We start from the raw sequence: 16,631 nt of genomic DNA, 5'->3' as shown, positions 1-16,631 counted from the left end.
GTTTTTAATGCCACTAATTTAGGCTTTTATCTATAATGCAAAGTTGTATCGTTTCGATAATTGTATAATTTCTCAGTCATTTTTTTTTACTTTTTCATTAAATTGATTTTGCTCTGCTTTCTGGTAACATGAAATTACTTCCTTGTTCTTGTAATGGGCAGAAGTAATGTACTTTGAAGAGCAGATGGAAGAGTTGCAACCAAGACATTGGTCAGATAAAAGAAATCTGAGTCTAGGGCAGAAATGTAATTTGAGAAAGTATCTCAAATATTGCCTAGTTTCCAGAAAAATATAGGAAAGGAGGGGAAGTATATTCAAACTTGCAAGATTATGTTACTTTTTATATATCGTAAGAGCAGTATGACTTTGATTTTCTAATCTTGTCAATTTTGGAAAATTTCTGTTGTATCTGTCATTGGCAAAATGCACTGAAGACAACTGAATCGTACTAATTGAATCTTACCAATCGAATCTTACTAATTCATCCAGCAACTCACTCATCTACTTGTGCAAGTTTTTCCACCTTTTTAATATAAAGTGCAATCATTTCACACAAGTTTCCCTATCAGAAAATCAACCTTGGTCTTTACTAAATTTATTTTTAGATCCATAATCTTTGAATCATACAATACATCTAACATTGCAAACGTTACAAATCACAAGTTGGGAAAGAGGGATGGAAAAAGTTTAACACATAAAATGCTAACAGAAAGGTAATAAGTATATGTGATCCAGAAAAGTGAAAGTGGGTGTGTAAGAAAGTGCTCCTGTCTGCTTGTAATATGGTGGTAAGAGTAAAGTAAATCAGGAGAAACATAAAAGTAAGTTGAATGTAATAGGAATGAGCAGATAATGAATTAATGTCTATTTAATATAATAAAATCTCATTTTTAAAGAGTATATTGCAAGAGTATATAGATTTAGAAAGTAGAGATCAGGGATCTGTGGTTGACAGCTGGATAGCTGGCTCCAGAACTTAATGTTTCAATAACCAGCCCCTCTTTTATGTAGCAAGCAATATGGCTGAATTGTCCAAAGCTAAAGAGTGTATTTGTGTTTTGATCAGTTTGGGTAATATGTTATTTTATTCTCTTTAGGAAATAGAAAAATTGAGAGACGAAATTGACAATGCCAGAGAGCTTCAGGCGCAAAGAGACTCTTTAACTCAGAAATTACAAGTAAGTAACAGTGGTGGGAGATCTGTGTATGTCTAATTTATCTATATAAATCATCCATAGCAGAGGTGGGTTTCAGCAGATTCTGACCAGTTCCGGAGAACCACTAGCAGAAATTTTGAGTAGTTCAGAGAACCGGTAAATGCCATTGCAGACTAGCTCCGCCCCCATCTGTTCTCTGCCTCCTGAGTCCCAGCTGATCGGGAGGAAATGGGGATTTTGCAGCAATCTTCCCCTGGAGTGGGGAGGGATTGGAGATTTTATTTTATTTTATTTTATTTTATTTTATTTTTTTATTTTATTTTATTTTATTTTATTTGTTTTATTTGTTTTATTTGTTTTATTTGTTTTATTTGTTTTATTTGTTTTATTTGTTTTATTTGTTTTATTTGTTGGTTTATTTTATTTGTCATACAAATACAGTGATCCCCCAGTTATTGCGTCCCCGACCATTGCGAACAGGGTAATTTGCGATTTTTCAACCCGGAAGTCAAAACACCATCTACGCATGCGTGCCCTTTTTTTTCTATGGGCACGCATGCGTAGATGGCGCCCAGCAGATCAGCTGCTGGGCGGCTTCCCTGGGTCTTCCCCCTCTTGCTGGCATCAGCGAGGAGTTTCCCCACCGCCCACGCAAACTCCTCGCTGCCGCTCGCCCGCCCTTCGCCTGCCCACGCCGTTCGCTCCCCCTCTTGCTGGCGGGAGGGCGAGAAGCCCTCCCCAGCACCCGCTCGCCCGCCCTTCGCCGCTCGCCCGCCCTTCGCCCTGGAGAAATTCCAGCCCCCACCTGGTCCCGCCCGATCCTCCTCCCTGAGGCAGCTCGCCCTCCCATGGCCGCTTCCTCCACCCTCCATCGCAAGCCCTCGCCACCGCAGCCAACATGCGCTGCGATCTTCAAGCCTGGCTCCTTTCGGCCCAGCATCCCGGGCCAAGCAGCTGCCTTCCGTGACTGAGCCTGGCTCGCCCGGAAGATCGTAGCGCGCGTTGGCTGCAGCAGCGAGGGAAGCCAAGCCGGCAGCAATGTCGCCGCCGCTGCAGCCAACGCGCGCTACGATCTTCCGGGCCAGCCAGGCTCAGCGGATCAAGCCCGGCTCCTCTTGGCCCAGCATCCCGGGCCAAGCGGCTGCCTTCCGTCACTGAGCCTGGCTCGACCGGAAGATCGTAGCGCACGTTGGCTGCGCTGGCGAGGGAAGCCAAGCAGGTGCGCCGTTCTCCGCTGACTCCTAAAGCGGGGAAGTTCGCCAGGAGTCAGCGGAGAACGGCGCAACTGTTTTAAAACGATCGGAGCTTTCCAATGAGTCCCGAAGACAAACGTCAAACTTCCGCGTTTGTCTTCGGGACTCATTGGAAAGCCGCGCGGGTGTTTTAAAACATCCCCGCCGACATGGGGGGCTTGCTAGCACCCCCCCAAACCCGGGTTGGGGGTTCGGGGGGTGCTAGCGAGCCCCCCATGTCGGCGGCGACGTTTTAAAACACCCGCGCCGCCCCCAATCTTCGGCTCCTCGCTAGCGCTGCGGAAGTTAAAAACACCATCTGCACATGCGCAGATGGTGTTTTTACTTCCGCAGCGCTACTTCGCGAAAACCCGCTCGTTGCGGGGGGTCCTGGAACGGAACCCTCGCAACGAGCGGGGGATCACTGTATAGTATTGTATTGTAGTATGTTTAATGTAATATAAGTATAAAGTAGAGATAGAAAAGATAAAAACACATTAGGACAGGAATGGTAGGCACAAAGGTGCACTTATGCACACCCCTTTTTACGGGATCGTTTGCCTGCCACGCCCACCAAGCCACGCCATGCCCACCAAGCCATGCCCACAGAAGCAGTAGTAAAAGTTTTTGAATCCTACCACTGACCCATAGGTTATTAAATGCCAAGTTTTAAATCGCCATTCGCTCATAGACAGCATCTTCATACTTTCAGTCTTGTACCAGTAGAATACCAAGGTGCACAACAGAACCTATTCTTCCATTCGGATACCCAACATTTCCTTGCGAGACCGTTCCTGACCTGGTCTCTTGCTTATTCTGAAAGCTTCCTGTCAAAATGGAACTTACCCTATTGTCTGTCAGGCTTCATATCCAGACTCAGCAGTAAATCACAGCAAACTCCCAGAGATGACTACCCAGCTAGAATCTTTTATGGCAGACAAAAAAGATGCCCGCTGCAATTTGAAGAAGTCAGAATGGCAAGTGAGTGGGCAGGCAGGCCAGATATATAAAACTTTTGCTCCTGAGTTTAAACTCAAGGCTTTTTCTTATGTCTCCAAAGTAATGGATATTTGGCCACTTTCTTGATGACTTGAGAATCAGCCAAACTATTTCCCTCTTAACACTGGCAGCTTGAATTACTTGCTCTTTAGTAAGGAGAATGAGAAGATAAAAGCCAGGGATGAACAAGCGGAATGGCTCTTTTTGTTTCCTATCCTTGGCCACATCTCCTCCTCTGCCAACATTCCTCCTTGGGTGATTCTCCTCTGACTTTTCTCCTCGGCTAACACCCCCCACCCTTTCGCCCTTGGCAATGGACCACAGCCCCTCCATCCCAGGGGCTTCGGCATGGCCAATTCACTAAAGGAGGGTCATCCTGGGGTTTTTTGCCACCTGGGACAGTTAGCCGCCAACCAATCAAATCAACAGGAGGGGGTGGAAACGCCACTTTATCTGATCATGCCTCCCTGATAAGGAACAGAAAGGGAAGAGCAGGGGAAGGGGGCAGTAAGTACACCAGCTTCATGCAAAGGGAAGGGGGGGGAGAGAAAGAGAGGGGGGGAGAGAAGAGAGACAAAGGAGGGAAGGAAGGAAAGTAGGAAGGAGGGAAGGAGAACGAAAGAGAGAGAGAGAAAGAGGGAAGGGAAGAAAAGGTGAATGAGATATGGAGGCAGGGAGGTAGAAAAAGGAGAGACAGGAAGGACCACAAACCCTGGCACTAGACACAGCTTCAGAGAATACAGTGATACCTCGTCTTACGAACCTGTCGTCATACGAACTTTTCGTGATACGAACCCAGTGCTTAAGATTTTTTTGCCTCTTCTTATGAACTATTTTCACCTCACGAACCCAAGCCCAGCCTCCGGACTTCATTGTCAGCCGAAGCGTGGGGATTCCCCTGAGGCTCCCCTCGCTAGGAAACCCCACCTCCAGACTTCCGTTGTCAACCAAAGCACGGGGATTCCCCTGAGGCTCCCCTCGCTGGGATTCAAAGCAGCGCTGGCAAAAATGAAGGGAATCCCTTCATTTTTGCCAGCGCTGCTTCAGCTGGCAACGGAAGTCCGGAGTCGGGGTTTCCCAGCGAGGGGAGCCTCAGGGGAATCCCCGTGCTTCAGCTGACAATGGAAGTCCGGAGGTGGGGTTTCTCAATGAGGGGAGCGTCAGAGGAATCCCTGTGCTTCGGCTGGCAACGGAAGGCCGGAGGCGGGATTCCCAGCCGCGCAAGGCAAAAGGGGGGATTTTGGGATGGGGTTGCATGCGTTATTTGCTTTTACATTGATTCCTATGGGGAAAATTGCTTCGTCTTGCGAACTTTTCATTTTATGAACCTGGTCACGGAACGAATTAAGTTCGTAAGACGAGGTATCACTGTACTTTGAAACAACACAGCAATCCAGGCTGGAGGGTAACTTGGAGGAGGAGACCTTATATCATCTTGGTTATTTTGGTGTCTCTAACACAGAGGAGAAATTCCCAGAAAAGGGAAGGAATTGCCATGCAGAGGAAGGCAGAGATAGTCCTCAACTTAGGAGAGCAATTGAGCCTAAAATTTTAGTTGCTAATCAAGAGCATTGTTAAAGTGAGTTTTGACACATCTTACTCAATCCATCCTCCCACAGTGGATATCAATTACTGTGGGCCAGATTGAGAATTTGAGAGCAAAGGCCTGCCGGATTATCGGTGACTGACACACAAGTAAGGGAAAGGGGAAGATATCCCTCGACTTACTGTTTGTCTACTATTGAGTCTCGAATCCCCAGTGCAAGATGTTCAGTGAGCTCTCACCCATTTTACAACAGATCTTGCCACCGTTGTTAAGCGAGTATTTGCAACTTCAGTGAGTCACTCAGTCACTTAGCTAATCCTTGTGTGAAAAGTTTTTATGTAAGCATTATTAATAGCCGATCTGTTCAGAGGAAATTAAAGAGCTATCAAAGACTTTTTATGCCTAGTTTATGATGTCACCATATTAGATCTAATAATTCCATGAAATTGAACTTAATTTGAGGGAGATTGACCTTTCATTCATGCTGATTAAAAATTACATGCTTCAGTTTATGGTGAAATGCTGGTGTTATGACTCCAAAACCTGCTTTTTCATGGCAGTCAATTCAGATATTAGAGGAAGTTGACATTAGTTTTTACTCAGTTATCCTGATACTGTTATATGCTGGAGTTTTGCTTGCAGATTCTCATCTATTACATTTCTTAATGATTTGTAGACATATAGTTTATATCTCTTTGCCTAAAGATTTTGCCATTTATTCTCACAATTGATGTTTAACAATTGTCCAGACAAGCTACTTATGTAATGAGTGAAGAATTTATGCCTAATTATGAATAACATGCATATTGCTTAGTCAAATGTTGTAGTTACTTATTTATTTGACATGAAATAAGTATTAGTTTATTAACTTGAAGAAGTTAGAAGAAAGTTTTTGCAGAACTGTATTTGTTTTAAAAAATCAGTTAGTGGGAAATGATTAAAATATATAATTGCTAACTTTTTAAAGAATAGGATACACTAAACCTTATGGAAGAAGCAGTTCATGCAGAGTTAGCATATTTTGACTTCTTAATTGTATCAGAAACACTGATAAAGATGGATCCCTTTCAAACCATGTTCTCTATGATATGGTTTCCATGGATCCATGGTGCTCTATCTCAGCAGATATGGGGCTATGTGCCTTGCTCAATAGTAATGACACCATCCATTAACTATACATGGATTCCCTGACACTGGTGTAGGCACTAGGGTTCCTTTGTATAATTTGTCACCAAAGTTAAGTAGAAATCTTCATAAAAAATTATTATTAACCAGGACATTATTTATTTATTATTTATTTATTTATTGGATTTGTATGCCGCCCCTCTCCGGAGACTCGGAGCAGCTAACAGCAACAATAAAACAGTGTACAATAGTAATCTAATACTAAAAACAATTAAAAACCCATTAATATAAAAACCAGACATACATACATACATACATACATACATACATACATACATACATACATACCATGCATAGAATTGTAAAGGCCTAGGGGGAAAGAGGATCTCAATTCCCCCATGCCTGACGGCAGAGGTGGGTTTTAAGTAGCTTACGAAAGGCAAGGAGGGTGGGGGCAATTCTAATCTCTGGGGGGAGTTGGTTCCAGAGGGCCGGGGCCGCCACAGAGAAGGCTCTTCCCCTGGGTCCCACCAAGCGACATTGTTTAGTTGACGGGACCCGGAGAAGATCCACTCTGTGGGACCTAACTGGTCGCTGGGATTCGTGCAGCAGAAGGCGGTCCCTAAGTACTTAGTACTTACAATTACATCAACTTCACAATGGAATCAAATAATTACAAAATTGAGCAATTTGTTTGTGTATTTATGAATCCGATCTGAATAATAAACACATCCAAACCGATATGTACACAGTCTTCAGGTTGTTGTTTTTTTTAAATCCTCATCAATGGTTTAGTTCTAGACCTTTTGAAAGTAACCAGATTGCCATTGCCAGATGCAAAATATTTACTTATGTTCATAATTTATTATTTTATATTTTATATTCTGGCAATTGCCCATTCCTTTTTTGTTGAATGAAGGAGAACATATGTGTCCCAGGATAATACAGTATTTACTCTTGCAAGCTTTCGGACTCGTGCTGAAGCCCATCTTCAAGGAACTTCTTTCTAACAGTGCGTGTGCTTTGAATTATTCTGTGTTTGGTATTCTGTGTATTCTGTCTACTAGAGCAGTGTTTCCCAACCTTGGCAACTGGAAGATATCTGGACTTCAATTCCCAGAATTCCCCAGCCAGCATTCGCTGGCTGGTGAATTCTGGGAGTTGAAGTCCAAATATCTTCAAGTTGCCAAGGTTGGGAAACACTGTACTAGAGGGATGTTTCCTGAAGATGGACTCTAGTAGCAAAAGTAAACACGGGTCTCAGTCCAAAAACAGATGTAATCGTCTACAGTTTGCTTACTTGTAGACAGATAAATACAATGGTTGTAATAATTACCCTGCAAGGAAGGTTCTATCCTGGACCACATACACAGTGATATTTCCATGTAACATTAAGAATAGCATTTAAAAATCAGTATTTTATTTACTTTGCATATTGCATTTTTTTTAAAGGAAGTGGAAGTTCGAAATAAAGATCTAGAAGGCCAACTATCCGATCTGGAACAGCGTTTGGAGAAAAGTCAGAATGAACAAGAAGTTTTTCGCAATAACTTGAAAACACTTTTAGAAATTCTTGATGGCAAAATTTTTGAACTTACAGAACTACGAGATAATCTGGCCAAGCTAATAGAATGCAGCTAAAGAACACAGGATCTCAGTGCCAAACTTCTTAAAGATGCACCGTCTCTCTTCATACAGGACTTTGTTGGGATCTGCATCAAAGTTGCACAAAATTAGAAAAATGCTCCTTCAGAAGGGCCTGTTTTAAATTTTCAACAATATACAATATAAAGTATTTCAATGTAAAATTTCAGAATTCAGCTTGTAGTTAGTTGAAAAAAAATAATAACTTGAAGTACAAATTACCTCCTTGTATATAATTGGCCATAGATAACTCGAGGGTATTAACAGTAATTGAATGCAATCCTTTTCTAATTATTAGCCAATGAAATAATAAGAAGTGCTTCAAATGACAATGTACACAATGTAGGTGATCAGTTTTATTTTCTTTGTTAAGGCAACTGTATGCTGTGTTTTGTGCAAGAACTTTGTGGTGACAGCCCTCTCTTTTGTTGTAATCTGAATAATTTCTCAGGATATTTTGTACTGTTGAAAAAAACAGTGCATTACCAATTAATTCTTGCCAGGAGTGAGAGAGAGTTGCATCTTTAATTCAGACCTAATGAATTAATGCTTGTATAGAGTTCTTCCCATTTTTTATACTGGAAGATACTGTCTTTATTTACAATGTTCACTCTGGTGTTCTATATTACTGTCTAGTGTATGGTTTACTTTTTTCCTATTGGGAATTCATGTATGTAGAAATTATGTATTTCATTTTGTTATGCATTTTGAAGCCTATCTATGAAGACAAGCAAGTCCCTGAAAGATATTTTAAATTTTGCTATGTTTGAATAAGGTTCAGTCTATGCTTATTGAATATAACATGGACTTAACTTTTCTTATCAAAATGTTTTAGTAATTTATTTAGCAAGAATTCTGAAACTGAAAATATAGTTATTGCTAGGGCATTGCCCTTGCTCAGGCAATTAAAGGGGGGGGAAAGCATTGTATTAGCATAGGTTTTTTTTCCCTGCTGTATGTTGATGAAACACCTTTATTAGGAAAATGTGCCAGGCTATGTTCTGAATTTCAAAACAGGACCTGAATTCAGTTATCCTCAGTGAACCTCTTTTTAAGTTGTATTAACGTAATTTACAAAGATTTTTGCCAAATATGTATTTCTTTATATATATATTTTTTATTTTAAAGGAAAAACAAAAAGCAAACTGAAGGTCAATCTATATTTCACGAATGGGAATGAGCTAGCCTTGCTGTCTAATATTGCAAAAGATTTTTAAAAATTTAACAACAAAAATCAGACAACAATGCACTGACCTTTTTATTTACACCAAATTAATTTGGATGTTAAATATAAAATACCGCTTAAATATAAACTTTTTTTTCCACTTAAGGACTGCTATTCAAAACTAGATAATATAAATCGGGTTTTTTATGTGTGTACTGTATGTATATACTGTATAATACAGGCACTCTAATTTGTATTTAAAATGAGATAAATATTTGACTTAATTTATAAAATGACATTTTCTTTATCTGTAATTTAACAAGTGACTCCTGAAATATCAGGATTGTTAATTAAAAACTAAATTATGATGTATTATACTATATGTACTGTACACATCATTTGTTTTGTCCATGTTTTAGAGTATTTTATCATTTATTTTATTTATTATTGGGAAAATATTTGTTCATTGCATTCATAGATAAAAGCTTTCTATGGTGATTTTTAAAAACGTAATAGCTAAGTGTTGATGATGTGTAACCTTATTGGTCAGGACAGTAGTGATTACCTGATTTTAATTTACCTGAAGAAGTTTGCGCCTCATTCTCTTGCTAGATGAGTGTCACTCAGAAACATCTTCAGCAAAGTATAAAATTGGTGTAATTCTGGGATGAATGAAGTACCATAAGTTCTTGCTCGGTATTCTTAATTATAGCAAGTTAGAGCAGAAATTTGATGGCAAAAAAATGTAATATTGTTTTTAATAAGATCAAAATTTTTAATACAAGGACATTTACATGTGGGAAAAAAGTTTACAAAGTTATTTCCACTTCAGTGCTGTGTATATGTGTTGTACAAGAAAACTTATTTGTATATGTACACACACATGTATATACAGTATATTAAAAAAAATAAATGTGCACATTTAGAATATTTTCCTATTGAAATTAAAATTAGTAATCAGAAATTAATATTTGGGAATTTCTTTTCTCATGTATATTTAGATGCTTGACTTTGGGTTCTTTTGTTTGTAAAATAAAATCCAAGAGGGCTGTACCACTGAATTCCCCAAAGTCATCTAACATGTATATGGGATAAGGTAAATATAAGTGCACATATAAATTAACTATATTGAAGATCTTTTAATGTTCATTTACATTAGATGGGTGTTAGAAATTATATGTTAACAATTACACTCAGTTGTTCTTAACGAAATGGCTCTCCTGTACTAGCATATATGCCAGAAGATACTGTTGATTGTCATAGACTAAGAAAAGCAAACAAGAATTTACATCGAAGAACAATCACATTGTGTATAACTTGTTATATGACAATTATGGAGTCTTGTTAAAAATTCTTTTAAAACCCAACAAAATACAGTTTTTATTTTGAAATACAATTGCTGTTCTGGAGAATGTACTTTATTATTTTTTTCTTTCTTGAACTCTTTTTAAGAATTATAAACTGTTCATTGGATGGCAGCATTTACCTTAATTCTTCAGGTGCTACTGGATTTTGAATTAGAGTGTCATGTTGTGAAATTATGACTTTGACATAAAAAGGTTTTATAAGTATATCCCTGTCTGGAAGTTGGTTATTGGGGCCTCTTTCTCATAAATCTACTCCAGAATTTTCCAATAATTTCATTCTTCCATATAGAATTTCTTGATCCCAGGCAACAAAATTCCCCAAATGAAACTAGTAGACACCAATTTCATGATTGAACAATGTGGGCTTATTCAGAATCAAGTGGCTTTTGTTATCTAATGACCATATTAATATAAGCAAGTTGGAAGCTAGACAAATAAAGCATCTGTTTGATTGATCCTGTTTGAAAGGCATTCAGATGTAAAATATAAGTAATAATGATCAATAATATCATGTTACCTTTGGGAAGTCAGTGCCAATTACATAAACAGAAGACCCCGTTTTATTTACAAACTACAATCCAGGAGATCCCACCCAATCATGTATACTGGAGCAATTTTTTAAGGGAAGAAAGAAAGGTACAACAAAAAGCTTCTTTCACAACAAATGGAAATTCTCCCCCTAAAAAAACCCCTGCTTCTACTTTTAAAATTGTTTTTAAAATTGCTACCAAAAGCAAATTGAATGTATTTAAATTAGACTGCAGCTAGTTCCACATGTTACATGAAGAGCTGTTTGCATAATCAGATAGACCTAGTAGGATTATAGATTACTGATTTTGCACGGCCAAGAACATTATCTGCCACCAGCTCACCAAGACAACTTCCACCCATCTCTATCTGTTATATCAGAAGGGGTTGACTACGGCCACTTAAGTGATGCTGCCCAGTTCACCTACTGTACTTCACTCCATTGTAGGCAAATCATTCCACACCCAACTGGTTACTGGGTGCTTCCCATCTATTTTTCCCCCCCCACTGGTGAAATAACGTGAATCAGTTCCTATGATTTTACAGGGTTGTTGGTGGAACAGTAGAACAGTGAAATGATGGGTCCTCTCTTCTGTTTCTTAGCAGATGAAATTGAAATGAAATTCTGCCACTTCCCTTTACTGGCTATAGAGACAGGAAAAAGGATAGAAGTGTGGTGTTTGTGGTTTTCATGGGATTGGGAGGGATAAAGAAACAGGATTTTATTAGTCAAGATCACCTGTAAATGTAAACAAAATCCAAAAAACAGGCTCTCACTGGGACCAAACTGAAAGAATTAAATCTAGAAAGGTATTTCTTAAGTGAAGTTTATTTCCTGTGAGTTTAGAAACATAGAAGATTGGCGGCAGAAAAAGACCTCATGGTCCCTCTAGTCTGCCCTTATACTATTTCCTGTATTTTACCTTAGGATGGATATGTTTATCCCAGGCATGTTTAAATTCAGTTACTGTGGATTTATCTACCACGTCTGCTGGAAGTTTGTTCCAAGCATCTACTACTCTTTCAGTAAAATATTTTCTCATGTTACTTCTAAGCTTTTCCCCAACTAACCTCAGATTGTGCCCTTGTTCTTGTGTTTACTTTCCTATTAAAAACACTTCCCTCCTGATCCTTATTTAACCCTTAAACATATTTCAATGTTTCGATCATGTCCCCCCTTTCCCTTCTATCCTCCAGACTATACAGATTGAGTTCATTAAGTCTTTCCTGATAAGTTTTATGCTTAAGACCTTCCACCATTTTTGTAGCCCGTCTTTGGACCCGTTCAATTTTATCAATATCTTTTTGTAGATGAGGTCTCCAGAACTGGAATACTGTGTTCAATTCTGGAGACCTCACTTACAAAAAGATATTGATAAAATTGAACGGGTCCAAAGATGGGCTACAAAAATGGTGGAAGGTCTTAAGCATAAAACTTATCAGGAAAGACTTAATGAACTCAAGTGTTTGTGTACAGAATCCAAAATTTTTAAGGCTAAAGTGTGGAAAAAGTCCCTAGTTGTTACCTAATTTGATTTCAGTTTAACATTACATGAACTGCCAACAGATTTGGAACTGCAAACTGGAATATATGAAGAACTATGATGGCACAGTGGTTAGAATGCAGAATTGCAAGCAAACTCTGCTCATAGCCAGGAGTTCGGTCCGGATCTGCTCAAGGTTAATTCAGCCTTCTGTCCTTCTGAAGTTGGTAAAATGAGGACCCAGATTGTTGGGGCAATATGCTGACACTGTAAACCACTTAAGAGAGAGCTGTAAAGCATTATGGCGTGGTATATATGTAAGACATATTGCAAATTACTCTATCCACCACCAGCAATGTGATAACATCTACCCATGACAGAAACTCTATTCAAATAAATATATTTTATTTAAGGAAATGAAGGAGCAACTTTTAAGCACCAAAACTTGATGTATGTTGTTACATTGCATGTTTAAGAGACAGTCATTCATGACTTTCAGTACATGTTCGAATTCTGAAGCCATGATAGTAGAAAACATGAAGTACAAAGCAATACAACAAAATTACTGAAAGACTACACTAAAGAAAAATAAGCAAAAAAGAAATAGATTAAACTTTAAAAATTCAAAATATTGCTAAGAATGCTCAATTAGTTTATGTATCTTGTTTAATACTTTAGAACACTGAGCATTATAAAGGTATTGCAAAGGTTTGCAGGAGTATGCTTCTTTTTAGAAATGTTCATTAATAGTGTCCATTAAATGCAGCTGTGTTAACTATTGTAGCAATGTGGTTTAAATTTTACTTTGACTAAATCAATTAATAGTAATTTTTATTTTAGCTTAAAAATGAAATGTATTATGAATATTTTCTAGTACTTACCTATGCAATTTTATTGGCAGCCTTTTGCATTTCAGTAAAATATTAACACAGCTGTGATATTGGCAACTCAAAACAATTGATAATTAAACAGAAAAACACAAATATAAGACGTAAAATGTGTTATTGGGGAAAGCATCCTGACATCACTGGTACTTTTAATTAGGGATAAGCAAAGGTTATAGATGACATTAGATAAGGAATAAATTCCATGTATTCAATTTAACAACCATTTATCCATCTGTTGTTTGACTAGAAAGGGGGGAGGGGGACATCCAGAAATCTGTACTATTTTCCCTGGAAGAAGATATAGCAGGAGGACAATTTCAATCAGGACATACAATGATAGGATAGGGAGAAATGTATAAGACAATTTTATCTGGAGATCTTTGTGGCTACTTTTACCTTTTTTTAAAAAATGACTGGAATGACCAAATACTGTACTTGTTCTCAAAATGTCCTCTTTAGGTTTTACCCACAATGCATGTATCTGGAAGTTGCCTCATGGCAAGTGGACTTTTTATTTTTGTTTGAAAAATTTCCCTGCTTATTTAAGACGTCTCTCCAAACTGATCCAGTTGGAACACCCTTAAGAGAAAGATTTAAGAGCAAGATCTCGTAACAATTCTCTGCCTACTCATCTAAACAGCCTATTCAGAAATGAAACCACCCTGGAGGACATGAGGTCCACTTAACAAACATGCTCAAACTGAAGTAACTACTTGGATAAGTAGCAAAACGTTTGAAACAAAAAAAGTCCAGTTCCCATAACTCAACTCCCACACAACTTACTTAGATGTCCGAGAATTTTCATCTATGATGTATCATGGTAATTCCTAAAACATGACTATAAGCAAAAAAAAGAGATTTCATTATTCTTTCTGGAAAGGTTTTGCAAAATTCTACAGTTTTGTGGGGGGAAACCACACTTGAACTAGCACCTCAGGAACAAAGACTTTATCTTCGCTGTCTATTTTATTATCATTTTACCTCTATTGAAAGGATGGCATTCACACATGTAACCTGAAATAGACTAACTGGTACTAAAGTTGGGGGAAGTATTTGTGCATGCTTGACTCAAGAGTGGAAAAAGATAACTTATATGTAACTTACATATAAGATATCTTTACCAATAAAGGAAGGAAATGAGAACACAAATTAATCTTCTGCTTCTAAAGTGATATGAAAGCCAATGTATTGATTTTACAGAACAAAATAATAGGTATTAAAATTTGCAGTTGATATGACAAATACATTAATACATGAACAAAGCCCATTCAACACAAAGCTGCTTGTCTCACTACCATAGTTTTATAGTGGAAAATAAACAGTATAAGGACATTCATAAAAGGAACCGACTTCTTGACAGTGAACTCACATGAAAGTTTGCACCAATATAGTGCAATTAAGTACTAGCTTTCATTATCCTGTTTCCCTTTCGGTTATGCAGTCCCCAAATGACAGCCGGGGTATAAAAAGGCTACAACAATAAAAAGAAAATTCCAAATTTAGGAAGTGCATATTCTCTCTCAAGAGATGAGAGTAGCATATATTTTCTGGAACTATTAAATTGCTCAAAGAACCTGTTAATTCAAATTCAATGTTGTAGGTGGGTTTCCCCTGGTTCTATAGAAGCGGTAGTGGGAATTTCACCCTGCTCACTGAACCAGTAATGATGGCCTGCTGGACATGGGCCTGAACTGTGTCTCTTGATGGTGCCATAGGTGCCACCATGCTTTTTGCTTTTGAACACGGGCAGCTGTTTGCTTCTGCACAGAAGCTGTGTTTTTAGCACTGCACCCGCCCGCGCAGCATGTGAGGAAGCGAACCGGCAGCAAACTAAGCCAGAACCCACCCCTAATATATATATATATACTGTATTCAAGACAAGATCAGGCTTCCTCTTTTAAATTTTAAATGAATTTGGTATCCAATCACTGTTTCTTCTGTTAGCCTACTGACCCAAGGAATGAAAGAAGATACAGAAATGGATGTTTGGTGCAATGACCAAATGGCCTATCAAAGACTGCTAATTCACAAATGACAATTTAATGTTATTTATTTTTTTAAAAATACACATCTAAAGCAGGGGGTGCAATGGCAAAAAGTCCCAACAAAAAAAAGCCAAAAACAAGATGGCGATGCATGCACAGTGCCTAAAACTGTACTTCTGTGAATGGTAAGAAAACAAAAATAAAAAAATAGATTTTTTTTAAAAAATCAAAAATAAAAATATGGTGGTACCCACGGACTGTTACTGACTGAACTGGTTCCGATCCGAACCAGGAAGAACCCACCTCTGGTCTAAAGTAAATTTGGTGGCTTTGGGATGTACCTTATTGGAAGATGTTGACAGCACAAGAAATAGTGTTTTCTAAAGTTTTTCCTTGTAAAAAACGCAAGTCTAGTTTTAGTGCTTTTAAGTTTTAGTGTTTATCCTTTCAAAATGGGAGGGTATTATGATACAAACTTTTAGCAATTGTGGCCAAGATCCTGAAATTGGTCTAGGTCAAATTAACTGTCCAATAGAGTATCAAATGAATTATAGCTAATAAGAAATCTGGTAGACATGTCATACTAAGTTAATATAGCCAATTATATACTAAATTGTAAGGTAGTGCACTATGATCAAACTAGACCTTGGCACATTACTTCTTCAAAAAATATATGGTAAAATATTAGAACTTCATTACTGCCAGTTAAAACAACATACTTGCCCGATGATGACTGCCTCTGTTGAGTCTCAGTATGAAGCAAACAGGCCAAACTCAATTTTATTTCCTCTCTTTGATTCAAGAAGGCAGAACCAGTTTGCCACCAAGTCTATTTCCTTTACACTTAAGTGTTGGAAAGCGCAGTGTTTTCTCACTTTAGATAAAACACCATGGTAAAGAATTTCCTGAAATAGGCCTTTGGCTATTAATAAATTTCTGGCACAAGCCGTTTATAAGCCATTCTAGATTTTTAAGGGCCCAATAAAAATGGGCTTTTATTTGCTTCTATTTTTGAAGCACTATTTAGGAGTCCCACATAATTGTCTTAAACAACACATAGGGTTGTGCAAAATATTAGGAAACAATTCTACAAAAGTTACATGCGGAATGTCTATATTAACTACAATCCATGAATTATGTAAGGTTTTCTTGAGCAACTGACATGTTTGTTTCATTCAAAACATTAGTTACATTTATAGGATAAAAACTAGTGCTTTATTTTTCCCCCCAGCTATTAATGTAATAACTGGGAAAAAATGTGTATTTTTCTGCCTAAGTTTGGCTAATCAAAGAATAGTTTTGCATTCTAAATACATGAAAATCTGACTGCTCAGGATTATATCAAAGAGTTAGTTTGCATCAATTATCATTAATTGACAAAGAAGCCTACGTTCAATCCAAATATTTCTTCCCAATTCCATGTGTTTCTATGAAAACTGCTGATGATTGGTGTCATTACCGGTAAAAATAAGGTGCTTTTAACTGCTGCAAGAAGTTTCCCTAGTCTGGCTT

The 16,631-nt window shown here is 38.1% G+C and overlaps 1 protein-coding gene across 1 annotated transcript in view; it reads left to right on the top strand.

The window, feature by feature from the left end:
• HOMER1 (homer scaffold protein 1) overlaps window positions 1-10,437 on the top strand; it is a 100,462-nt gene extending 90,025 nt beyond the window's left edge. Inside the window, exons 8-9 of the mRNA XM_070743227.1 lie at window positions 1,098-1,178; window positions 7,512-10,437. Coding sequence (XP_070599328.1) covers window positions 1,098-1,178; window positions 7,512-7,700 — 270 coding nt within the window. The 3' untranslated portion in view covers window positions 7,701-10,437. The remainder of the gene's footprint in view (window positions 1-1,097; window positions 1,179-7,511) is intronic.
• The last annotated feature ends 6,194 nt before the right edge of the window (window positions 10,438-16,631 follow it).

This window comes from Erythrolamprus reginae, chromosome 2 (genome assembly GCF_031021105.1).
Source record: "Erythrolamprus reginae isolate rEryReg1 chromosome 2, rEryReg1.hap1, whole genome shotgun sequence".
Taxonomy (NCBI): Eukaryota; Metazoa; Chordata; class Lepidosauria; order Squamata; family Dipsadidae; genus Erythrolamprus; species Erythrolamprus reginae.
Note: the sequence above shows the minus strand (reverse complement) of the source record. Positions and strands in the feature narration are given on the sequence as shown.